Here is a 27,045-nt window from a genome sequence, read left to right on the forward strand (position 1 = left end):
AAGATTGAATCCTCATTATATATATATATATATATATATATATATATATATATATATTGACTACTAACGAAGGTAAGGAACTAATGAGTAGAAATCACTTTTTTCTTCAAAAATTTTCAAATTTTTTTGTATATCAAATGTTACCAATGGGAGCTCAGCTAGTGCAGGTCACCTTGTGTTGGGACGTTGCAAGTTCAAAACCCAATGGTATAGTTGTATAACTGGTAGGGGTTTTAAAAAAAATGTTATGGATGTGATCTACATGGTTTGTTTAGTAGTAAACTTGTTTTGAATCATGTGATTATAACAAATTATTAGGTTTTTAAAGGGGCTTGAAAATTAATGACCCACAATATGCCAAATTTTCATAACTCAAAATATCACATTTTTATATCAAAAAAGCATAATCCAAGTATTGATCCTTGACAAACAAAACATGCTTAGTGATAATGCATTCATGATTAATACACAAATCATGCATTTATGCATCTTTTATCAGTTTACATTTCATGCTTATGATGTTTCAGAAATAAAAGAGCTATGGTTTGAATCCTGCGCAATTTGGAGTTAAAATGAGGAATTTATGGCCATTTTATGGCATTAGAGTGGATTTCAAGGTGATTTGGATCTTGATTCAGTCCAAAACACATTAATTGAATCTTGAATCTAATGCAAATGTGATCAGCAAACACTTTTACCCAAATTCAATTCTTAAAATTCAAGAAACCCCTTTCTCAAATGGTGTCACCTTGTTTTTACAAATTTTATTTTAGCTAGGTCATGTTTTGGAATTTCAAAGAATATTTGAATTTAATTTATAAAATCTCTTAAGTATTTATAAATACTCCACATGGGGGATCATGAAAGAGGTCTTGAACCCCATTCATGTCAGCCCTTTCTTCTCTTTTTCCCCTCTTAATTCCTTTTATACTCTCTTTCTCTCTTTTTCAAATTTTGGAATTCCTTTTCTTCTCTTCTTCTTCTTCTTCTTCTCTTGCCATTTCTTCTCCAAGGATCCGCATGGAGATCCAATCTGGAGGTGTTCTGCATATTACAAGAAGGTGAAGACCATTCTCTTCTCAACTAAGGCGTCGAATCAACAATTCAGTAAATTCTTCTCTCTTCTTCTCTATTTCACGCATTTGCGTGTTCTTCTTTTCTCTTTTCTTTTTTTCATTTTGTTTTGATTGATTCAACTGCTGGAATTTTCTGTAAATTTTCTATTCTTGAATTAATTCTTCTTTCAATTTTAATTCCAAATCAAAATTAAAAAGAAGAAGATAGATCGGATTTTGGAATTGATGCAAATTCAATTACAATCGTCCGATCAATCTTCTCATTAGATCTAGATTTCAATTTCAATTCTAATTTCAGCATTGTTTTTATTTTCTTTTTCTTTTAGATCAGATCAAATCAATTGATCTGTATTTGATCTATTATTTTTTTAATTTTAGCAAAAACACAAAAAGAGAACAATTATCCATGCTTAATAGGTGTAAATCCAATTGTAGATGTGATCAATCCATTCCACAAATTGTTGATCTAATTTCTTTTGTTTAATTCTTGTTTCATTGTTTGAATTATGTAATTAGTTAGATTAGATTTTAAATTTCTTTCTTTGAATTTTAATTTATTCATTCTTTGATCCAATCAAATGAATCAAAGTGTGAAAATCGATAATATTAGAATTTTGTTTTGTTAATTTTCTGTATGAATTTGATTTTAGTACAGATTGAGTTTCTGGAATCCAAATTGAGTTTCGTAAATTGAATCAGATTCTTGAATGTATTTTGTTTTATTCTGAAAAATTTAAGCAAGGTATGATCCTTTTTCACAGACTGTCATGGAATTTTCCAGTGATCTATCAAGAAAACTTTGTTTCTGTTGTTCTATCTCGTTTTAGAATTTTGATGCATTTTGTTTTTATTTTATGTGAATCTTCTGAACTTCGAATTCGAATCTGTAAAGTGGATTGGACTTCTAAATAAATATAGTTTCAATCTGAATTTTTAATCCATTTCTAATTCATTTTGTTATGCTGACACATCCAGATACGAGAAGCTATCAGAAAATTTGACACTAGATTACTATTTTGAATAGTTGTTGATAACAGTAGCATAGCCAGAGTTTTGCACAAAATTTTTCAACTCCGCAAATTGGATATGGTTTGTGTATGTGTTAGAAAACTCTCTGCAAAATTTTAGCAACAACTGGATTTGATTCATACACTGTTTTGCTAAATTATAGAAACCTGTTTTGACAAAAAATTCTGTAATTGAATAGGACAAAATTATAATTTTGTGTGCTAATTCTTTAGTGTAGAATTTTGCATTTTCGTATTTTTTTTAGTGTTTTGCAGGTGGACGCCATTCACTGAGTGTAGTGTGCTGAATTAAAGAGCATTTGGATCTCTAGTGAAGGAGCAAAAGCGAAAGCTCCATTTTACATTTTCTTTTGTTTTTCAATTTCTAGTTAATTAGGACCTTTGTGGCCACATTCAAGTTTGTAATTAATTTTATTTCAGTTCATTTGGGTTGTAATAAGCTTTTAAACATTTACTTTATGAAATTTTAATTACTTTTAATCTTTCTTTTAAGGCAATAAAGAAATTGCATTGTTTGGAATACGAAGTTTATCAAAACTGTTCCCTGAGTTCGACCCGGTTCTCACACTAGTGAGAGTTGGTTTTTATAATTTGGTGGCTGACTTTCACAAATAATTTTCATCAAAATACATCTTCAAAATACATTTCATAAAGAGACCATCAAATTTTTGGTGCGGTTGCTGGGGAATGGCAATTGAAAAACAAGTATTCGCTTTATTGCATCTTGTTTGTTTACGTATTACTTAGGATTGTTAGTTTCCCTTTTTGAAATTTAATTAGGATTACTAGTTTGCATTTTTTGCACTTTTATTAGGATTGTTAGTTTGTTTTTATTAGGATTAAGTAAAACCACGTTGCTTGCTATCCATAGTGCTAGTTTACTTTTCTTTTCCAACCCACCTAGTAGGGTACCTCTCTCATATGTGATTGTTTATGATTGGTACCTTGCACATAGTTTAATTCTTGCAAAAATAATTACGTGAGTGCAAGTGTATGTTTGTTTGTGTTTAGTTATTTTTTGTTTTTCATTTCTGTAAAATGATTGCCTGGTTCGTGGTCTGGTTGGTTTGATCATGCTTGCACGTTAGAATTAGGTAGAAAATCACTTTAGGACGGTTGCCTACACCGGTCTTTGTTTAGGTGTATGCATAGGCAAAGGTCGAAATACCCCAAGCTTGTTTTGCCTATAGAGGACCTCGAGTCCCTAATTAGAAAAGCCCATTGATTTAGCCACATAGTCGAAGATCAACAACTTAACCGTGCCCTTAGGGAGCATTTCATTCCAAATGTTTACACCCTTGCTTCCTACATTGCGAGACCTGATGTGAGAGCAACACTTTTGAGATCAAGGCCAACATTATTCAAATGCTTCCATCTTTCTATGGCCTAAGTAATGAGGATCCTTATCGCCATATAGATGAATTTTCAGAAATTTGCTCAACGGTTAGAATTCATTACTTTGACAATGATGCCTTGATACTCACACTCATTCCTTTTTAACTAAAAGATAAAGTGAAACACTGGTTAAAAACTATAGATTCGATTCAAATTACAACATGAGAACAACTCCAAAAATAATTTCTAAAGAAATACTTTCCCATTGGTAAAACGAATTAGTATAGGAAATCAATCACGAGCTTCACACAATTAGAAAGAGAGAAGTTTCATTAAATATGGGATATACTCAAGGGCCTCTTGAGAAGATGCCCCCACCACCAAGTACTAAAATGACAATTAGTGCAATATTTTTATGATGGTCTTACTAAAAAAAAATATCAAATGGTGGATGTTGCTTGTGGGGGCATATTCATGCTAAAAAATAAAGATGAAGCATGGTCGCTATTTGAAGCATTAAGTAAAAATTCCATACACCATGTCTCGTCTTCAAGGTTTTATAGGACTACCTTAGATCCTAGCGGTCCTAAAAAGAAAGGAATTCTTGAAGTTGGGTCTAATCAAGAACTGTAGATTAAAGTGGATCAGTTGACTAAGAGAGTAGACCAACTGCTAGCCAACCCAACTTCAATGAATCAGGTGAGTAGAGTGTGCGAGCTATGTGCTAGCCCTACACACTATGTTTCTGATTGTTCTGCAACACCACTCTATCCTGAATTTGTTCAGGAACAGGTGACTGTTGCTCAAGGTTTCATTAGACCCACCCATGACCCTTATGCCCCTACCTATAACTCATGTTGGCAAAACCACCCTAACTTTTTGTGAAAGAATTCACAAGACCCACCGCATCTAACTTCCCACCCACAGGTCAGACTAGGTAACTTTCAGCAGAGTTACCAGCTCATATTTCAGCAGACTCCTCAGCTAAGCCTACCTTCTGCTCAAGAACCCACTACAAGCAAATCTTTTGAGGAGAAACTCCTCGAGGCTTTCTCTGATATTAAAGCCAACCTCAACTCTCACACACAATCAATAACCAAATTTAAAACTCGGATGTGACAATGGTTGACGCCTTGAGTAGGCATAGCAAGGGGAGTCTACCAAGTCAACTCATTGTCAATCCGAGGGGTAAGAAACCCATGCACCATGGCCTACACATGACATAGTCTCATCAAGAGCAAACCAATGTTGTTATGACCCTTCGGAGTGGCAAGGAATTTCACCCCATTCAGGAGAGGACTGAAGAAACCAAGGAAAAGAATAAAGATCAGTTGACTTCTCCTTCTAGGCTTAAGGAAAGTGGTCAGAGCCCACGACCTGAGCCTTCTTCTTCCTATATTCCTAAAGCTTCATTTCTTGAGGCTTTACAAAAACCTAGTATTTATACTAAGTAGGGTACCAGAATGCAAGAAATGCTTGAAATCTTCAAACATATTCATATAAACCTCCCCTTGCTTGATGACATCCAACAGGTGCCAGCATATGAAAAGTTTCTTAAAGAACTTTGCACACAGAAAAGAAAATCTAGATCTCTACCCAAGAAGATTTTCCTTACTGAACAAGTGAGTTCAGTGCTTCAGCACAAAGCACCACCTAAACTTAAAGATCCTGTGGCACCGATCATATCATGTGTTATTGGGAACAAGAACATCGAGTGTGTTTTGCTCGATCTCAAAGCTACTGTGAATATATTATCAAGTTTCCTTTATGACATCTTTGACATTGGAGATTTAAAACCCACCACGACCATCCTTCAGTTGGCCGATAGGTCCACCAAGCTTCCTTGAGGAATCTTAAAAGACATTTTAATCAAGGTCAAGGATTTTTATTTCCCCGTAGATTTTTTCATTTTAGATATGAAGGGCACCAACATCACTCAACAGACCCCTATCATTCTGGGCAGACCATTCTCAGCCACTGTCAATACTTGTATTAACTGTCGAACGGGGGACATGGATCTTTCCTTTGGTAATAAGAAATTGAGAATAAACATCTTTGACATTGTCATGGGAACCATAGAAAATAATGAATGCTTCTATGTTGAGCATTATGATCCACAATTGGCAAAGGGCATACTGAAATGCTCAATTTGTGGCTCTTCAGCACATCCACACACACTTCACAATGAATTACAATTAGGTGTGGATGCTAATAGTGTTCAAAGCAAGAAAAAGAGCTATCATAAGGTGAAAAAGGGTTAAGTAAGAGGCAATATAGTGGACAGGGCAAAAGATGAAACCATTTACCTTAGACCTTTTGATTGAGCATAACTTTGAGTCAATTGATCTCATGGACGATGAAGGATAACCAGATATCCATCTGGCTAATGACGTAAAACTTAAAGCGTGTTGGGAGGCAACCCATCTTAGTGTTGTAATTTTAGCAGTTTTTCTGCTTATTTGTTTTTTTCATTATTTTTTCTTGAGCATAAATGACAGATCATGCATACATGTCATAATGAGTTACAAGAATAGGACAGCCTGAAGCTTCACAACATGACACATCTTATTAAGGGAACTCCAATATTTATATTTAGTTGTATCTTTCCTTTGCTCATTGCCCTATGTTCTTTAAGTGCATTTATGCATCCATATAGTTTCATTCAAGCATGGGGGAGTGTTACAGAGGATAGTGACATTCAAGCATGGGGGAAGGTATGATATATCTAAAAATTTATGTTCATGTATATAATGTTTGAAAAACTCATAAAAATTGGGCATTTTTAAAGCAAAAATTTAACAATATATGATGATTTTTGCATATCTTTGACATTTTGAGATGAGTTTTAAGCCTCATGTAGAAATTTTTCCAAATCAATTTGGATGAAAATGTTACTTATGTGGTATTTAAAAAAAATATTTGTTTATAATTGTTAAAGTCTATTATGATTTACATAAATACAAATGCATTGAATTTTTTAAAAATAAGCAAATGTTAGCAAAGAAAAATAAAAGAAAAAGATCATACAAATAGTATTTTGACACTTCTAGCTGTAGCGCATTTAAAAGCAAGGTTCAGGCACAAGTTGAAGTGCTTGCACTCATGTGATTAAATTCCAAATCATTAGAACCAGACACGAGTTGAAGTGTTTGTACTCAAGCGAATAAAGCAGCTAGAAATATCAAAACTCTCTGTGTAATTATCACACGAGGCCTTTTGGATTCGAGTAAGTAAGCCTAAGGGGTGTTCTACACCTGGTGCCCTAAAGCCATCCGGTTTGGGAGCCATCGGCTCAAAGCTTGCTACAAGGATCCATTAGAAAGCCCAGTTAGTAGAGACATTGCTAAAAGCAGAGAAAAAAAACTATATGTAACTATAAAAATTTAAGATGTAGTGACCCGAGTGATTAAGTTTGAGGGACACTCTGTGTCTAGTGCCCTAAGGTTGTCTAGCCTAGGAGTCACTGGCCTAAAACTTGTTACATGACATAGTGCTCAATGAAAGAAAAAGAAAAATAAAAGAGCTTAAAGAAAAAAAAAACATTGCTTTGAAATTTTTTACAAAATATTGCAAAAGCATTTGTGTAAGGATAAATAAAGGATGACATGAGTAAACAAATTTTTTTCTAAAAATAAAACATACATAATTTAAAAGTCTAAAGAGATAGAAAGAAAATTTTCTATTGTGGAGGCATGGATGATTCAATAAATGAAAAATAATGTGAATATTTGAAATATATTTGTTAAAAATAGCTTTTACTTGCCTGATAATTTTGGAAATCGTAAAATTATGCCTGACAGAGATGTTTGTGGGTATCATCACTGGAAACCCTCATGAGACTTTACTTGTCCATTGGGATAACCTAGGGGTTTAAAGGGCTTGTTGCATATGCTAAATCCAACCATGATTTCTATGAAAGTGAGTTAGACATTGTATTTTAATTTTTCATTAATTAAAATAGAGCTTTCATTTCTTGTAGTCTGGGAGTAGTGTTTGCTCGAGGACTAACAAACAGTAAGCATAGGGGAATTTGATAATGCATTCATGATTAGTACACAACTCATGCATTTATGTGTTTTTTATTGGTTTACATTCCATGCTTATGATGTTTCGAGAATAAAAGAGCTATGGTTCGAATCCTACGCAATTTGGAGTTAAAACAAGAAATTTATGGTCATTTTATGGCATTAGAGCGGATTTCAAGGTGATTCAGATCTTGATCCAGTCCAAAACACATTGATTGGATCTTGGATCCAATGCAAATGTGATAATCAAACACTTTTACCCAAATCCAATTTTTAAAATTCATGAAACCCCTTTCTCGAATGGCGCCACCTTGTTTTTATAAATTTTATTTTAGCTAGGTCGTGTTTTGAAATTTCAAAGAATATTTAAACTTAATTTATAAAATCTCTTAAGTAGTTATAAATACTCCACGTGGGGGGGGGGGGCATGAAAGGGGTCTTGAACCCCATTCACATCAGCCCCTTCTCTTTTTTCCCTCTTAATTCCCTCCATGCTCTCTTTCTCTCTTTTTCAAATTTTAGAATTCCTTCTCTTCTCTTCTTCTTCTTCTTCTCTTGCAATTTCTTCTCTAAGGATCTGCATGAAGATCCAATCTGGAGGTGTGCTGCATATTACAAGAAGGTGAAGACCATTCTCTTCTCAACAAAGGTGCCAAATTGACAATTCGGTAAATTCTTCACTCTTCTTCGCTATTTCACGCATTTGCGTGTCCTTTTCTCTTTCCTTTTTTCATTTTGTTTTGTTTCGATTGATTCAATTGCTGAAATTTTCTGTAAATTTTTTGTTTTTGAATTAGTTCTTTTTTCAATTTCAAATTCAAATCAAAATTAAAAAGAATAAGATAGATTGGATTTCGGAATTGGCACAAATTCAATTCCAATCGTCCGATCAATCTTCTCATTAGATCTAGATTTCAATTTCAATTCAAATTTCAGTATTGTTTTCATTTTCATTTTCATTTTCATTTTCTTTTAGATCAGATTAGATCTGATCAAATCAATTGATTCGTATTTGATCTGATTTTTCTTTTCAATTTTAGCAAAAACACAAAAAGTGAATGATGATCCATGCTCAATTGGTGTAAATCCAATTATAGATGTGATCAATCCATTCCACAAATCATAGATCTAATTTTTGTAGTTTAATTCTTGTTTCATTGTTTGATTTCTATAATTAGTTAGATTAAATTTTAGATTTCTTTATTTAAATTTTGATTTATTTATTCTTTGATCCAATCAAATGAATCAAAGTGTGAAAATCGATAATTCTAAAATTCTGTTTTGTTGATTTTCTGTCTGAATTTGATTTTAGTATAGATTGAGTTTTTGGAATCCAAATTGAGTTCCGTTAATTGAATCAGATTTTTGAATGTGTTTAATTTTATTCTAAAAAATTTAAGCAAGATTTGATCCTTTTTCACGAACTGTTATAGAATTTTCCAGTGATCTGTCCAGAAAACTCAGTTTCAGTTGCTCTATCTCATTTTAGAATTTTGCTGCATTTTGTTTTTATGATATCTGAATCTTTTGAACTCTGAATTCAAATTTGTAAATTGGATTAGGTTTCTAGATGAGTCTAGTTTCAATATAAAAATTTTAATCCATTTTCAATTCGTTTTGCTATGCTGACACAACCAGATACGAGAAGCTGTCAAAAAAAGTGCTGATAACAGTAGCATAGCCGGAGTTTCACATAAAAAATTTCAACTCCGCAAATTGGATATGGTTCGTGTATGTGTTAGGAAGTTCTCTACAAAATTTCAACAAGAACTGAATCTGATTCATACACTGTTCTGCTAAATTATAGAAACCTATTTTGATAGGAAATTCTGTAATTGAATAGGACAAAATTATAATTTCGTATGCTAACTTTTTATTGTAGAATTTTGCATTTTTATAGTTTTTTTAGTGTTTTGTAGGTGGACACCATCCGTTGATTATAGTGTGCTAACTTGAAGAAGATTTGGATCTCTAGTGAAGGAGCAAAAGCAAAAGCCTCATTTTACATTTTCTTTTGTTTTTCAATTTCTAGTTAATCAGGGCCTTTGTAGCCACATTCAAGTTTGTAATTAATTTTATTTCAGCTCATTTAGGTTGTAATAAGCCTTTAAACATTTACTTTGTGAAATTTTAATTACTTTTAATATTTCTTTTAAGGCAATAAAGAAATTGCATTGTTTGAAATACGAAGTTTATCAAAACCATTCCTTGAGTTCAACATGGTTCTTATACTAGTGAGAGTTGGTTTTTATGATTTGGTGGTTGACTTTCATAACTAATTTTTATCAAAATACATTTTTAAAATGTATTTCATAAAGAGACCATCACTTAGATTGAGTCAATACAACTTGCACCTATGATTTATAGCTCATTAGTTCCTTACCTTCATTAGTAGCAAATATTTTCTCATATATGGCCATCTAATGTGGGTCGAATGCACCTAACACATCCACGTCTCTCTTTTTTTACTTTTTCGCGACCACCGTTAAGGCATTTTTTTAATGAAAAAAATGTTTTTCCACCGTTGATCTTGCAAACTGATTTTCATGTATTTTTTGTTCATTTTTCTTAAAGCTAAAAATATGGTTGTGATCCACATGCTTGATTTTACAAGGACAAACTCTTGAATCATTAGATTATGACTCATAAACAAGATATTTTAATGCTTTAAAATCATAGGCTCATAATCTTCATAATATTCAAGCATCCAAAAATCAGATTTTTTATTGAAAATTATACAATACAACAGACAATTCTTAGCAAATTCATTATGCCGAGCACATCTGCATGATAGGATTTGCAAAAAAATGTTGAAAATGCTCAGGTTACATGCTAGTTCTAATATTTTAGTGAGATTCTCTCTATATATATGTGTGTGTGTGCGCTGATACTGTATCCGGTAAAAAAAGATAAAAAACAAAGTTTTTGTATGTAAAATGTTCAGGTTAGATCAGAATCCAAATATAGCTCTGGTATCTGAATCTAGAAATGATCTAAATGTGAAAATCTGTATCTAATTTGAATACCATTTTGGATCCTACTTTTAATGATTTGTATCCAGATATAAAGTATTGGATTCGTGTATTTACAGTCGTTGATTTTTTAATCACCCAAAAATCCTGTACACACACCAGATTTTGGTGATTCAAAAGTTGATGTCCACTAAACAGACCATGTAATGTTAGATTCACTTAAAAAACCCAAACAAAAAGAAATTGTGCATTGAACTTATTGATATCGTATGCACATCCGTAGCAGACACGCACGCACACATATATGTATGTGTGCGTGTGTATAGGGATGGTAAACGAACTGAGCAGCTCGTGACTCAGCTTGGTTTTGCTTGTCACGAACTCGTTCAGATCGGTTCGTATAGTTGGCAAGCTGAGACAAGAGCAGCTTGTTTAGCTTAAACGAGTTGAGCCTGAACACGGTGTCCGGCTCGGCTCGGCTCAGCTAAACACAAACACAAGCCGACCCACGAGCTGAATCCTCTGGTAAATGAGCCCAGCTCGAACATGCTCTGTTGGGTTCGTAGTTTACCAGCCCAATGCATGTGTGTGTTCTTGTGCTGTTTTAAAATTTATGCATAGCAAGATTTTTATGAGAAAATGCATTTTTTAATTTGTCACCACATTTTCCTTTGTAAGTAAATTCTGATAATGACCAACTGAGGCTCCACTTGTCTGGCAGGAGCAGTTAGTGCAGGTCACCTTGTGTTGGGACTTTGCAAATTCAAACACCAAATGGTATGGTTGTATAACTGGTAGGGGTCCGCCTAACCCCAGCTTTCTCTGTCGAAAAAAAATCCGGATAATGAGGTTTGTAGCTATGATAAGAACCAAAAAGAGGTTGAGACCCAAGGGGTTTGGCGTAGTGGGATGGGGCCTAGACCGTTTGACGGAAAGTCTAAGTTCAAATCCTATAGGCATCATCCCCCGCATAAGCTGAAGCTTGACCACTCCCAAGGGTAAGCCCTCAGAGTTTTTACGCTGACATGGACAGAGACCGTAAGTATTGCAGGCTGAGCCAGCACGGCTAGGTCTATGCGCCTGAAGCGGTTTCTTCGAGTGAAAACCAAAAAAGAAAAGAAAAGAAAAGAAAAGGTCTCCAACTCCAAACTTAATTGCATGAATGCTCATTTTAATCAGTCCATTGGTTATTCAACCGGGACCTCATTTCCTTGGCAGATGCTCATAAATATTTTAACAAGGAAAATGCTTAAATAACTATCAGATTATGCCAGAAACACAAAAAAAAAAAGAAAAAAAGTTGACATCCTTTCTAGATGGCTTATCAAATTTCCTTTTTTATTTTTCTAGATGACACCTGCACAATGTTTTTTGACATAGCTGCAACAAAGTTGCTTGTTTGGCTTTTTAGCCATGATTGGAGATCAGCTCGTAACTGCTAATTACAATTATAACGAGAAAAATGGCTGCAAAATTGACATAGTTTTTCTTTCCAAAATCTTGTTCACCTTTTCTGTTTTGTTTCAAAGGTATGGTAGGTCAACCTATCAATACTAATGTGTGTCACAGTGATACGGGTACGACTCAACACAGGACTCGAGTTCAATTTCTTTTTGAAAAATTAGGACGCTAGGGCATGGAATTCTTGTAATCAATAAAAAAAATTATTTTTTCATATTTTAATAAATGAAAAACTTCTTACTATAATATTCAAAGTAACCGAAAAATATGAAAATATTATATTAATATCAAGATCCATACGCGTCAATATCCAAAATCAGTGTGTTCAGTCATGTCATCAAGAACACATGGCCCAAATGGCATATACCCCTTTGATACGGATACTAATAATAAGGACATTTTTGTCCAGTTCTGCATCGGGTAAAACCGATCCATTGATAGCTGCCCAATAGCAGCAACATAAGCATAATTAAGGCTGTCAAGGGGTAAGACCGGAGCCTTTGGTCTGCACCTAGGTCCGACCAGGCCTAGCTTAGGTCCTGGTTGGGGTTTGGATAGCAAGAGCATGTAGATTTTTGGATTAAACGAATCTTGAATCAGGTACGGTTTTTAAACTTTCATAGCAGATCGGGTTCCACATACCCATTAAAAGGCCTGGGAAGTGACAATTGAAATTTTTTTGCTTGCATTGAGAGAGAGAGAGAGAGAGAGAGAGAGAGAGAGAATGAAGGTGGCCCTGGTGCTGGTCCTCCTCCAGATTTCCTTTTCTTTCTGTATGATCCACGCAGAGGAACATGGAAAATTGAGCCCCAAAATCTGCGAGGAATTAGGGTTTACAGGCCTCGCCCTCTGTTCTGATTGCAATACCTTGGCCGAATACGTCAAAGACGATGGCAAGTTTCTTCTTCTCTTTGATCCCTTCCTTTTTGCTCGCTCTAATTCCTTATAAATTCTTTGTTGCTGGGTGAGATACTCTAGGGATTTCAATGGATTCTTAGAGAAATTCTATGATTTTTCTTCCTTCCTCTCCTTTCTTTCGATATTTTGATATGGTGATGGTGAAAGTTGGGGGTTTTTCCTGATTTTAGGTATTTTATCGTCTTTTGGTTGTAAAAGTTGCTAGATTTAGTTTTTCTTTTGTTGGTAGATTGATAATTTCTTCAGCGAGGTGGGAAGAGAATATATATATATATATATATATATATATATTAGTTTTTGTCTTGTCAGGGTGTCGCATTTAGTTACAGGAGGTTCTTGGTGGAGTGGGGTGTTGTGGACGGGGAAGGGAAATGGCAGAAATTCTCGAAATTTTAGAAATCAATGTAAATGGTTTCATTAGATTGCAATGGCACAATTTGAAGGAACTCTGATAGATTGTAGTTTTTAAGACACGCTGGTATAAGTTTTGGCGAATTGTTGCTCAACCATGTACTTGGTTTTATTTCGATTCACGTACATATGAGCTTCAAGGGATTTAGTTTGCGTATTTATGTATGTAGAGGCTTGTGCCGTTCTGGGGAATACCTCATTTGTTAGACTGATGATGTAATTGACACTTTCCTTTGTTTGTTTGTTTGTTTCAGCATTGGTATCTGAATGTAAGAAGTGTTGCACAGAGGATTCCGATGATTCAATGAGTAAGGTGTGATCCTTTGTGTATGAAATAACTGACGTTAATCATGTTATTTAGTTGCTCATGGTTTTCATTTTTCACTTGATTTATAGTTTCTGAATTTTGTGAGTTTTGAGCATGCTTTTAGTGCTTTGATGTTATTGTACTTGCTGGTAATATCCCTCTTTGCTTATTAATTGAAGTGGTACTGCGACACTTTTTCCTTCTAGTATTGGAATGACATATTTTCTATATTGTGCTTTCTTATGTGAAGCATGTTACTATCTCCAATCCATCCTTGTCCGATGTGGTATGGAGTGTTATGGACAGGTTAAAATGGTGTGAAAATGACAAAGTTTAGGGGTCTGAAGGTGATTGGAATATAAGCTTTGACCTGGTTCTCATTGCTGGGCATAAATCCAACCACAGTGGGTTGTTAATTGTGGTTTTTGTTGATGGTCAGAATGTTGTGGAGGGCATGAGAAGTGTCGTTGATTAGCATCAGAAGGGACTTCTCGTTGTTCATTGTTTTTGCCATTGATTTGAGTTACGAGGCTACTTATGAGGCCCACCAACTCCATAATTGCATCAAACAGTGGTGTTTATTTCCATCTGTGGATTTTCTTATGCTCACAACTTAATTACAGACCAGATACACTTATTTGAAGTGGGTGGATGTGGTCTTTTGGGGGATCTCAAAATCAGAAGATTTAACCACATGATGAGATCCTTGGGCATTTTTGTAATCTGTGTCAACTCTCCTCAAAAGATTCTTACTGATGGATTGTAGTTTAAGAACTGGCTTAAAGAACTTCAAGTATCTCTAAAAGCCTTGTGTTAAGTGGCAGATCTTAAGGGTATTGCTCCCTCTAGTAGCAGAATAATACGTTGTCTTTTTTTTTAAACCTTCATCTTTTTGAGGCAACGGAAAGTGCATTAGATTAGTGTTTCTTGATAATGAAGTTCTCTGCATGATCGTCAATTTACTGTATTTGATACTGAGGAAGGGGTGCCGAAGTTGTAGTTAATGGTTTTGAATTAGAATACTGTAGGATATCTGGATGTATGATGTCTATGATCTTTGAACCCAGCTCAAATTTTTGGGAAAAACATTCATCTGTGAACTTACAAAACCTACATTTGAAAACTAAACTGAAATGTTGATGAGGTAGTTAAATAATGATTTTTTTATAATACTGTGTATTATGATTTAAAATTGGTGACTACCTGCTAAAATATGTAAATATATACATATGTATGAATGTATGTATGCATATATATGGAGAGAGAGAGAGCTTGTATTTAGGTTTTTTTATATAATTTTTTTTTTATTTTTTACTTTTGGTTTTTGCTTTTTGTAATTTAGTCTGCCCGTTAGGGGCAGTTTGGTTATTAGGCCCAAACTAGCCGTTAGGAGCTCCTAACGGTTAGTAGAATTCTTCCCTTTTGTATATGTATGGGACTTATGTCCCTCTTGAGATAATGTGCTTTCTTAGTGCATTTTGATATTATTAAAGCTATATTTTTTATCTTGACTGTGTGCCTTGGTGCATTTGTATTGTTGCCCTTAGTGGCTTGTGGATTGCCCCTTAGTGGGTTTGTATTCTTTACTCTCTTGAGGTCTACATCATTACACTACCCCAATGAAATAAAATGTAGTAGCAAAAAGGTTTGTCATCTCAAAGAACCCTGAAGTAGGCTTGATAAATATGTTTTTGGCATTTCTTGTTCCAGCATGATATTTTGCAAATCATGCATGCTAGTTCCAACCAGAGGCCTGCCAATGTTCGGTCGTTGGTGGTTTTTTTTTTTCCCTTGGTCTAGCTAAATAATAATAATAATAATAATGATAATAATAATAATAGTAGTAGTAGTACTAATAATCTAAGTTATTGATGCATGCTTTCTTCTTGCTATGTGCACATGCGCAAGCACACACACTTGCAGTGGCCACAAATTTTAATCTGAGATTTGTGGAGGTACCTCTCGTTTATCACTCATACAAATATATTACCATCAGTTGTGGGTATTTTTTGTCTTCTTTCAAGCTGCTTTATCATAAACATTAAAAATCAGCACACCTTTTGTGGCAGAAATTTTCGAATTCAGATATCCCATTCTGCTGATGAAGCTGGAAAACATAAATTTGACATAGGGTTTCAATTGAGGCCTTTTTGTAGTTGGTGCCATGCGCACCCAGCCGTGGACAGGCAGACTTCTAGACTGGTCATGTTTGCTACTTCATTTACTGACCAATCTTCCAACCTTCAAAGGGAAAGAGTTCAAATTCATACTTGCATTTCTTGACGTACGTATATACAAGCATGGAAGCATGTTTTGGAAACTTCAAGTGAAAAGAAAATGTTTGAAGTCCATATGCTCCATTTAGATGATACTTATAATTGCATCTCAGTTTCATAATCTACTCCTCGAGAAAAGTCTGTCGTCACTTTAGATGTTTCAAAACTTGAATTTTTGGACAAGCATTTGAGTCAAAATGCAATGGTGGATTTACCTTGCTATGTATTATCTTGACTTGCTCAGAATTTCTGAACATGGTATTCTTATTATAAATGTTAATCTTGTTGTACCAACTGAAGTTGAATCTAACTCCCTTAATTTTATTTTCTGTTCAGGTTACATACTCTGGTGCGATATTAGAGGTGTGCATGAGGAAACTTGTGTTTTACCCTGAAATTGTTACATTCATTGAGGAAGACAAAGATCAGTTCCCTTTTGTGAAAGTTCAATATCCTTATGCTTCTCCTCCAAAACTCGTTATGCTTGATGAGGATGGTCAGCACAGGGAAACAATAAGGTTAGTTTAGTATCCAAGTAATGTCAATATTTAATGTACTTTCGTTAGATACATATGTATATATATACCTATGTCACATGGGTGCGGGTGTGGGTGCGGGGATGCGGCACTTCCAAAAAACCCGGGTGCGGGGGTGCGGCAAAAATAAATAAAAAAAAAAAAAAATATATATATATATATATATATATATATAATCCAAAAGTTGGACATAAATGACCCTGGGTGCGTTGACTGCACCCAGGGTCAGGTTGACCGCATCGGGTGCGGCACCTAGTTGGAGAATCCCTGTGACATATATTAAAAAAAAATTCTTGGCAATTTTTTTTTAAGTCCAAAAAATTGGACCAAAATGACCCTGGGTGCACTGACCGCACCCAGGGTCGGGTTGACCGCACCTGGTGCTGCACCCGCACTCACACCAGCACCCGCACCCGCGTCGCATCGCGTCGACGGGGGTGCGGCACCCTGCTAGCCGAATCCCTGTGACATAGATATATACTTATTTGTATGCATGGACATATAAGTATATGTATGTATATACATATGTATGTATAGATGTATACATATATGTGTATTTGTATGTATATGTGTATATGTAAAGTCTTTGTAATATATTATATAATATATGTAATGTATATTATATGATATATATTAAACCTTTTTGTAGTTTTTTATTTGTTTGAACCAAGGTTTTAAAACCCAGTGACTCGGGACTTGACTCGTTCTTTATTGACTGGTGACTCAGACTGGGTTTTGTTAACTTTTGATTTTAAAAGAAAAACAATATATAAATTGTCATTTAAACATATAAAGGTTTGTAGAATGACTTAATTACTAGTTTAATTGATTAATAAGTAAAATAACATCAAGTAAAACTATATCTAACTTATAATTACTCATCTAATAGCAAAAAATCGAACAACCAAGCAAAACAATAATTCAATATTTCAATAGAAACAAGCCCTAAAGTAAAGTTAAATTAAAAACTTACAAGAGTAAGAGTAAAAACTAAAGTAAAGATAACCATACTTGAGCAATCTGCAATGCATTTCAATAATCAACTTTTGCTTTTCAGTTTTCACTTCAATTTGTACTCGTATTGTATCATATGTAATCTGCAAATTTAATGAGTGACAATAATTCTAATTTTTTATGTATCAACTCTTAATATTATTGAAAATTTAGAAATCATTACATGATAAGCTAAAGATGTTGAGTAAAGTTGTAAACCATTCAACACAATCTAGTACAACTGTACAAGTAAGAAATATAAAGTATAAAGCATAAGACTCATGGCCATATAACACAATTACAAAGTTCATAAGTATAAAGTTAATAATCATAACACAATGACAAAGTCTATCACCAAATTGATACCCAAAAAATCAAATTTCAAACATTCACAATTCATCCACTTTTGCAAAATATGATGTCAAGAGTAAAATCTCAAATAGAGGCAAAGTGCTATTATTTGGAACTTCATTTGAATCAATTCTTGAGTTGAAAGTAAAAATTAATGGCTGAAGTGGAGTACTAATGGTTGCATTTTTCTTTGCATCTTCATCTTCAACTCCATCACCACCTTCATCATCAATAAGATTAACTTCTTCAATGTTGTTTCATTGATGGAGACCCTGCCTTCACTTAAACAAAAGCATCAAGATTATGCTTTTGGGCATCATTCATCAAGCCCAGAACTCGCCCGAGTCCGGCCGAGTCGCAGCCGAGTCTTCGAAAACCGAGTTTACCTTGCCGGGTTGACTCGCTGGAGGTCCGAGCCGAGCCGAGCCAGCCGAGTCACCGAGTTGACTCGGTGAGTTTTAAAACCTTGGTTTGAACTAGTTGTTGGCTACTAGCCGTTATGCATGCTTAACGGCTAGTCTAACAGTTAGTTTGACTCAGAGTTACCAGTCGAGGAAGCGGGAGCGGGAAGCGAGGCACTTTAAAAAATTTAGGAAGCGGGGAAGCGTGGGACCACTTGGAAGAAAATTCCGAACCGTCTCGAAAGCGACTTAGGAAGCGAACCGGAAGTGAGGGGGAAGCAAAAAAAAAAAGAAAGCGAGGGGGAAGCGAGGGGGAAGCGTGGGGGAAGCGTGGGAGAAGCGCGCTTCCCATAAAAGGGAAACACGCTTCCCAAAAAAGGGGGACACTGCCCCTCACACTTCGGAAGCGCGACGTTTCGCGCTTCCGGTAACTCTGGTTTGACTAGCTGTTGTGCATGTCCAACAACTAGTTTGACTTGTCCTTTGTCCTCTTCTTTATATATATATATATATATATATATATATATATAGGTTTCTTCCCATTGTAAAGTATGCTTTTCTTAAGCATTTTAAGGTGAATAAAATTTATATATATATTTATATTATGTGCTTTCCCATTAGTGGCTATTGCGAGTGTTTTTTGGACTCTTGTATTTGCCCTTAAGTGGCTTGTTTATTGCCCTTTAGTGGGTTAGTGCTTGTGCACATTGTTTTGTCTCTTGATTTCCCTTAGTGGCTGTGTTATTGTATTCTTCTTTGTTTCATTACATGGTATTAGAGTTATAGGCTTTTGCGATCCTATTGTATTTATTCGAGTGCTTGTGGTTGTAGTAAGAGGAGGAGATCTTCAAGTGTAGATAGGGCTTCCATCTCTAAATATGGCCAAAATGGAACCCGTGACGGTGATCTCATTCAAGCTTAATGACTCAAACTACCTTATATGGGCCACCACTATGGAGAATCATCTTAAAATGAAGAAACTTTGGGGGCATGTGAGTGGTACCACTAGAGAGGCACAACTCATATTCACAAAAAAAAGATGGTAATCAAATTAAAACACTTGATGGTGATGAACGAAAGGAAGCTCTTCAAGAATTTCAAATCAAGATGGAGGATTGGGAAGCCAAAAATGCCCAAATCTTGTCTTGGTTTTTAAATAGCATGAAACTTAAGATCGTTGTAATATAGTCAAATTCAAAAAGGCATGTGTTGCTTGGGTGTTTCCCAAAAGTATGTTTGTGCAAAAATATTTAGCACGACAATACTTCATCTAAGACAATGTTCGAACCACGAGATAAGGCGACAAGAGTGTTAGAGATTATGATGGGATCCTCTCTCCCCTATGGGATGACTTAGTTTTGCTCGAACCCAAGTAAAAAGCTTCGTCCATTAAAATGAGGCAAAGACAATTAGAGAAAGAGCCTCTATTCACCTTTCTTTTTTAACTAAGACCCGAATTTGAGCAAGTTTTGTCCCCTATATTACATAGGACCACCACTCCCGCTCTTGATGAAGCTCTAGCCGAGGTGTACCAAGCGGAAACTCAACTTGGCACGACCAAAGGAGGAGAGAAAGTTATTTCCATGTCGACACCCGACAACAATGTTAGAACATATAAACCTCCTCACTATGGAAGAAACAACAATGGTCGAGGGAGAAAAGTTATGTCACTTTTGCAATGAACCGGGGCATATAAAACTAGAATGCCCTAAGCTCAAGAAGAAGGTGGCTACAATTGAAGATCCATCCAAGAAGGGAGATGAGAGTCTGAGACAAACAAAAAAAGAGATCTTAAGGACATGTCCATTAACTAACTTGCAGAGGCTCTTCAGCAATTTCTTAAGTCATCTTCAATATTTACTTCTGATGCCGCGGTGTCCACATCTTCTCTCCTCAGTATGTGTTCTTAGATACTTGATTCTGGCGTTTTCTTTCAGATAACTCCTATTGAGTCTCTTCTATCCGAATGTACTAACATCTCTTATAACTCTTTTGTTTCAACCACGGATGTTACTACTTTAGAAATTAAAAGCATTGGTATTTTAAAAATGTTTCAAAAGAATTTCAAATTCTAAAAGTTAGAGTTGTACCTAAGCTTAATCTAAACTTGTTATTTGTTTTTCAGATTTCGATCTTGGGTATGAGGTCTCCTTCTCATCTAAAAATGTTTGGTGCAGGATCGCCAGTCAAGGAAGCTTATTGTGGAATGCTGTAGGAAGGGAGATATCTACTACATTAGTTTTTTTTCACATTCTCAAGGTGTCTTTTTATAATTTTGCAAAGAAAAAAATATTGATTTATGGCACAAAAGTTTAGGCCATCCGAATGTATCTAAATTGTCTCTTTTTTCCATTTTTGAATGATTCTTGTATTAAAAAAGAATTTGTTTGTAATTATTGTATACTTGAAAAAATAAAATCAATTCCTTTTAGTTATAGAACCAGTCTCCCAAAAACCTTTTGAATTAGTGCATTCGGATGTACGAGGACCCCGTGCCCGTTATATCGAAAGGAGACTTTTCTTATTTTGTTGTGTTTATTGATGACTATACTCGATATATTTGGATTTATTTTCTTAGGCTTAAATTTGAAGTGTCCTCTTGTTTAAAAGAATTCCGTAAGCTTGTCAAAAAACAATTTGAAACCAATATTATTATTTTTCAATTGGACTCGGGAGGAGAATATTTGTCCAATGACATAAAAAATTATTTGAAAGAAAATGGAATTACCCATCAAAGATCTTGTTAAAAAACTCCACAGTAAAATGGCTTGGCTAAAAGAAAACACTGACATATCATTGAAACCACAAACTTTGATAATTTTCAAAGGTGTTCCAAAGCGTTTTTGTTCTGAATAATGTAATTTTTATCTCATGCATAATATGCAAACATGCACGTGATCATGTTAGTGCAACAACAATGTAATTTCAAAATTCATGTAATAAAGTATGCAGAAATGTATTACAAGAATGCTAATGCATTCACAATGTCCAATAATGGACAAGCACAAAGGCACAAGAGAGAGATAAGAGAGAAGTCCACTATAGGACAATACAAAAAGCCTTTAAAAAGGCTACACATAAAAAAAAGTAAAGAACTTTATCGAAGAGGAGCTCACAAGCTTAAGAATACAAGAGGGAAGCCCCTATTTATACACAATGAAAAAAGGAGAAAAAGGGGAACCATTGGGGGCTTCCACATGGTGTCGTTGGGAGCCCCCAATAGTCATATTTATTATCGTTGGGGGTCCCAACGACTCTATGTGGGACCCCCAATGCATATAAAAAAATCATTTAAATAAAAAGAAAAGAAAAAAGTACAAAAGTAAAAATAAACTACCTATTAAAATAGTTGTTTCTAGAAACAACTATGTAAAATAATCAAAATTCCCCTATTGGGTATTGTGTTTATATATATATACACACACACACACACGTGTCAACCACCCTATCCTCCCTCTTCTTACATGTTTGTCGCCGGCAGACCGGACCTCGCTGGGAGGGAGGGTGCCAATCACCCTCCCCTCCACTCCCCCTTTTTTTCCTTCCTCAGCTCTGGCTCGCCAGGAGGGAGGGTGTCGAGCACCCTCCCCTCTTCTTTTCCTCCTTTTCGATTCCAGCAGCAGCCATAGGCTACTGCTGCTGCTATGGTAGGTACAACCGACAAAGGTCACTCCCCTGTCGCCCTTCTGTCAGCCCCCCCCTCCCCCTTGTTGAAGGAGCATGCAAGGCTCAATCCTGTCACAAGGTTGGGACCAGGTCAGGCTCGGCTTGACTACCGAGCCCACCCATCGTCCCATTGCCTTACCCGAGCTGTCTCAAGTCAGGCCATACCAAGCTAGCTTGATTCGGTCCCGCTCACTCGAGTTGAGTCTTACTCGGTTCCTCCAAGCCCAGCTCGATCCGGTCTGTTCGAATTGGGTTCAAGTTCGACCGCTGCGATGCAATCGTCGCCGCTTTCATCAAAATCTAAGAACTTAACACAATGTAATCAATTGCAGCATACCATTTCAGTATAATGGATGAAACACATTTATCGAGGCACGATCCCTTAAGAACCTACGCTCGGAATCGTCTGCGAGTCGGTAATGTGCACAGGCTCTTGCTTACGCAATATATTTAGCCGATGTACGGTTTCGTACATCGTGCATTGCTTACGCAATTTATTTAGCCCGATGTATGGTTTCGTACACCAGATATCGCTTACGCAATATATTTAGCTCGATGTGTGGTTTTGCACATCGGGCTTTGCCTTATGTCATTTACTTTGCCGTCACGCTGCAATGTGCACAGGCTTATGCCTTACTATATATGTATTCTATATACATATATATAACTTTATAAGGTATGCAGTTTCGTGTACTCCTACCTATTTTAGATTACGCGTGCATGTATTTAAAGATGCAGATTTGCGCATCCTCGCCAAGTCTATTTTTTGAAAGGATTTCACATGCAAGATTTGAAGCTCGTATTATTCGCTGGCTCGAAAAGTAAAACAAGTATTTGGCGTTTGCATTTTTGCAACTGAGTTTTTCCCTCAATCTTGCGTAACGGGAAGGCTTCTCTTTGGTATCTGAAATGACTCGGATATTCTCCTGTTTAAAGCATGAAACATTGAAATTTCTAAATAAATGTTGGGGTTTCTTTCTGAGAAACTGATATCTTTCTCATCGTAGTGGTATTATTAGACATGCACGGCATGTTAGTACTACGATGATTGGAATGGAGGTTTATAGTAACTTTGTAGCATGAATATGCACGATGATTAAAAGACAATCACATAAATGATGATTGCCTTCACAGGCAAGATGCTCGATTTGGTTTAAAAGACCAGAGCATGTAAAATGGGTCGTCAGTTAAAATATAACCTGACATACCCATTCGTCTCTTTGGTTCCGTCAAGAGAGAGGATGAGATGGTACAAAAATTTTGATGGACAAGTTGTTAACAACTACGCTCTTCGAGTAGTAATGACTCAGTGTCTCTAGTCATCAGAGTTAAGGGACTGGGCTACCAAAAATTATCCTAGGTGGTAGATCTCAATGACTTCTATAAAAGTTTGGATGCATTCTATTGAACAAGTGGCTTTTGGGGAATTCTTTCTCGGTCATTAGCCATCCCTTTAGGAGCGAACTCAGCTAGTTGTTCGGGGTATCAAAATACATATAATAACAAACCCTCAAGCAGTCTCAGTTGTTTCTACGTTCTTCCTGTGCGTAACCTCAGGATAGGTAATTATCGAAACAAGATTATCATGCTCATTTTACTTATTCGGAACTGCACAACACGAAAGGAACAACACATATGTTAGTCTTGTTCTGAATTTTGATATCTATGCACTTACCAGATTTTTATAAGTCTGACCCATTTTATGACAAGTTGGATACCAAAGAGTGCGAGAATGATATTTATAGGCTTGCAAAGATGAGAGATAGGAAATCGAGGGATCTGGGTATGGTTAGATGCATCAAAGATTAAACACAAAGGGTTTTAGTCAAAGATGAGGAGATTAAGGAGAGATGGAAAGATTATTTTGATAAGCTATTTAATGAAAGTCATGCTCAAGATCTTGGAGACTTCTCCATTCCTTTTCATGAGATGAATCGTGACTTCATGCGCAAGATTCAAAAGAAAGAAATTGCAGAGGCTTTGAAGAAAATGAAATCAAGAAGGGCAGTTGGCCCAGATGGTATACCTATCGAGGCTTGGAAATGCTTGGGAGAGAAAGGTTTAGAATGGTTGACAAATATTTTTAACAAGATTTGACGGATAAATGAGATGCCTAATGAGTGGAGGAAGAGTACTTTGGTGCCTCTATATAAGAATAAGGGTGATATACAAGATTGCATAAACTATCGTGGTATAAAACTCATGAGTCATACTATGAAACTTTGGGAGAGGGTGATTGAGTCTAGGTTGAGGAAGGTTGTCATGATATCGGAGAATCAATTTGGTTTTATGCCTGAAAGATCAACTATGGAAGCTATACATCTTCTTAGACAACTTATTGAGAGAAATAGAGAGATGTACAAAGATTTGCATATGGTTTTTATTGATTTGGAGAAGGCATACGATAGAGTACCTAGGGACGTTATCTGGTGGACAATGATGAAGGAAGGTGTTTCTCTCAAGTACATTAGTATAATTAAGGATATGTATGAAGGAGTAGTAACCAATGTCCGCACTTGTGGAGGGGTGACAACCAATTTTTCTATAACGGTTGGGTTACATCAAGGATCTGCTTTAAGCCCTTTCCTATTTGCTATAGTGATGGATGAGCTCATGAGATCGATTCAAGAAAATGTGTTGTGGTGTATGTTGTTTGTTGATGATATTGTTTTGATTGATGAGTCTAGAGCTGGGGTTAATGCTAAGTTAGAATTATGGAGACAGACATTGGAAGTGTAATGAAGTGCCCAATGAAAAGGGCAAAGTCTTCAAGCGAAAGCACGAAAGCACGCACATACACAAGAGGCCGCAAAGGGGAAAAAATAAACCACAAAAAGTGGTCAAGCACAAGAAGAGGTAAAAAATATTCTTCACTTCATAGAATGCTTCACAAGAAGCTTGGAAAATACATGGGGCTGTGCCCCTTATTTATACACAGCAAGGGACCCAAGGAGGGGCTCCCATAGAGTCGTTGGAGCCCCTCCAACGGTCATATTTATGACCGTTGGAGGGGTCCAACGACTCTATGTGGACCCCTCTCAAATGGTTAAAAAAGAAAAACTGAAAAAGCAAAAAAGGAAAAAGAATAAAGGACAAAGAAAGAAAAAAAAGCATATCAATGATATGCGTGTACAGGTGAAATGACAGAAATACCCCTATCAGGTTTTACAAAAATAAATATATATATATTTATATATATAGATAGACACATAGACATATATATATTATATATATTTATATGAGTCGTAATCTATATATATAGATATGTATATATAAAATATACATCATATTTTAACACCTCCCCTCAAACACATGGTGAGATCACCGAGAGTTTGCTAAGGAGGAAGTAAAAGCGAGGCGAGGGCAAGGCTTTGGTGAAGAAGTCCGCCAACTGATATTCGGTAGGAACATATGGGAGTTGAATGGTGCCGCGTAGGAACTCATCTCGAACATAATGACAGTCCATCTCAATATGCTTCGTTCGTTCATGAAAAGTGTGATTGCTAGCAATATAGATGGAGCTCTTGTTGTAGCTTTGAAGGAGTTGAGAAGGAGACACCCATATCTTTAAGTAAACTTCTTAACCATATAATCTCAGTTGTGGTAGTGGCCATCGCACGATATTCTGCTTCGGTAGACGAGAGAGAAACTTTACGCTGCTTCTTACACCTCCAGGAGATAAGTGACTCCCCAAGGAACACACAATAACCTGTGGTAGAAATACGATCATCGGGGTTACCCCCCAATCAGAGTCAGTATACGCAAGTAAAGTGAGAGGTGAAGAAGAGGAGAAGAATACTCCCTTAGTTATGGAATTTTTTAAGTATCTGATAATCCTCATTACAGCTGCCATGTGAGTAGTAGTAGGAGCAGTCTAAAATTGGCTTGAACTGCATGAGAAATGTCAGGCCTGGTGATAGATAAATATGTTAAGGATCCAATTAATTGACGATAAGGCGTGGGATCTGCTAAAGGAGTGCCATCATTGGCTCTCATCTTAGCATTGATCACTTCTGGAGTCTCCACCCTTTTGTCATCTGTCAACCCAAACTTAGCAATAATGTCAGAGGCAAGCTTCATTTGAGATAGGACATATCCCTTGGGAGAGTATGCAACTTCAATTCCTAAGAAATACCTTAGAAAACCCAGATCAGACATATCAAAATTTTTCTTAAGAATGTTTTTAATAAGATCAATACCTTTCTTATCATTACCTGTGATAATCATGTCATCAACATACAGTAACAAAATTGTTATATATTCATTAGAAGATTTAACAAACAAAGCAGTATCTGTGTAACATGAGGAAAAACCATTATCAAGAACTACTTTGCTAAAAAGATCATACCAAGCTTTTGGTGCTTGTTTTAAACCATAGAGTGTTTTGTTTAATTTTAGAATATTACCTTTCCCAATTTCAAGACCCGGCGGAAGGTCCATAAGAACTTCTTCACACAGAGTTTCATTTAAAAACGCATTTTTAACATCAAGTTGATGTATCGGGCGTTGTTTGATGGATGTTAAAGCAATTAGGGTTCGAACACTAGTCATCCTGGCTACAGGAGCAAAGGTTTCTTCATAATCAATCCCATATTCTTGGGCATAGCCTTTTGCAACCAAACGAGCTTTGTATCGTTCAAGAAAACCATCACATTTGGTTTTGACCTTATATACCCATCTACACCCAATTGCTTTTTTTCCTAAAGGTTGAGGAATAATGCTCCAGGTTTGGGCCTTGTTAAGAGCCTCTAACTCGATTTTCATAGCTTCAATCAAATGTGGGTAATCTTTAGCTTCCTTGAATGAGGTAGGCTCATAATACGAATGTATTAACATGAGACATGCCCTATAATTTGGCGAAAAAGATTCATAAGACACAAATTTTTGTGGTGGCCTACTAGTACGAGAAGATCTCCTAGGTGGATTGTTATCAATAGATTCTTCTAAAGAGAGGTCTTGAGAGTATTTGTCGATAGCAGGTTGATGTTCATTTCCGATCCGCCGGGTATATACATTTATATCATTTTGGGAAGTATTTTCATGTTGTGATATATTATAATGTAATATTCCATCACAACTAGTATCACAAGTAATTGCCTCAGGCGACTCAATCCTAGGAGCTAAGTCGAATAGAAAAGAATAATCGATGTCTTCTTTAGATGTGTGGATATCGAAACCATTTTGATCTTCAATAAAGTTTACATTTCTTGACACATATAATTTATTGTTTCGAATATCATAGCATCTATAGCCTTTTTTATTCTCACCATAGCCAATGAACACACATTC

General features: G+C 35.8%; 1 protein-coding gene across 1 annotated transcript in view; it reads left to right on the forward strand.

Moving 5' to 3' along the window:
* The first annotated feature begins 12,580 nt into the window (after window positions 1-12,580).
* The window catches only part of LOC149840966 (selenoprotein family protein), a 35,810-nt gene continuing 21,345 nt past the window's right edge, over window positions 12,581-27,045 (forward strand). The window contains exons 1-3 of the mRNA XM_090003502.1: window positions 12,581-12,790; window positions 13,481-13,539; window positions 16,146-16,327. Of these exons, the coding sequence (XP_089859628.1) occupies window positions 12,622-12,790; window positions 13,481-13,539; window positions 16,146-16,327 (410 nt within the window). The 5' untranslated portion in view covers window positions 12,581-12,621. The remainder of the gene's footprint in view (window positions 12,791-13,480; window positions 13,540-16,145; window positions 16,328-27,045) is intronic.

This window comes from Nuphar pumila, chromosome 4 (assembly GCF_984573655.1).
Source record: "Nuphar pumila chromosome 4, dmNupPumi1.hap1.1, whole genome shotgun sequence".
Lineage (NCBI taxonomy): Eukaryota > Viridiplantae > Streptophyta > Magnoliopsida > Nymphaeales > Nymphaeaceae > Nuphar > Nuphar pumila.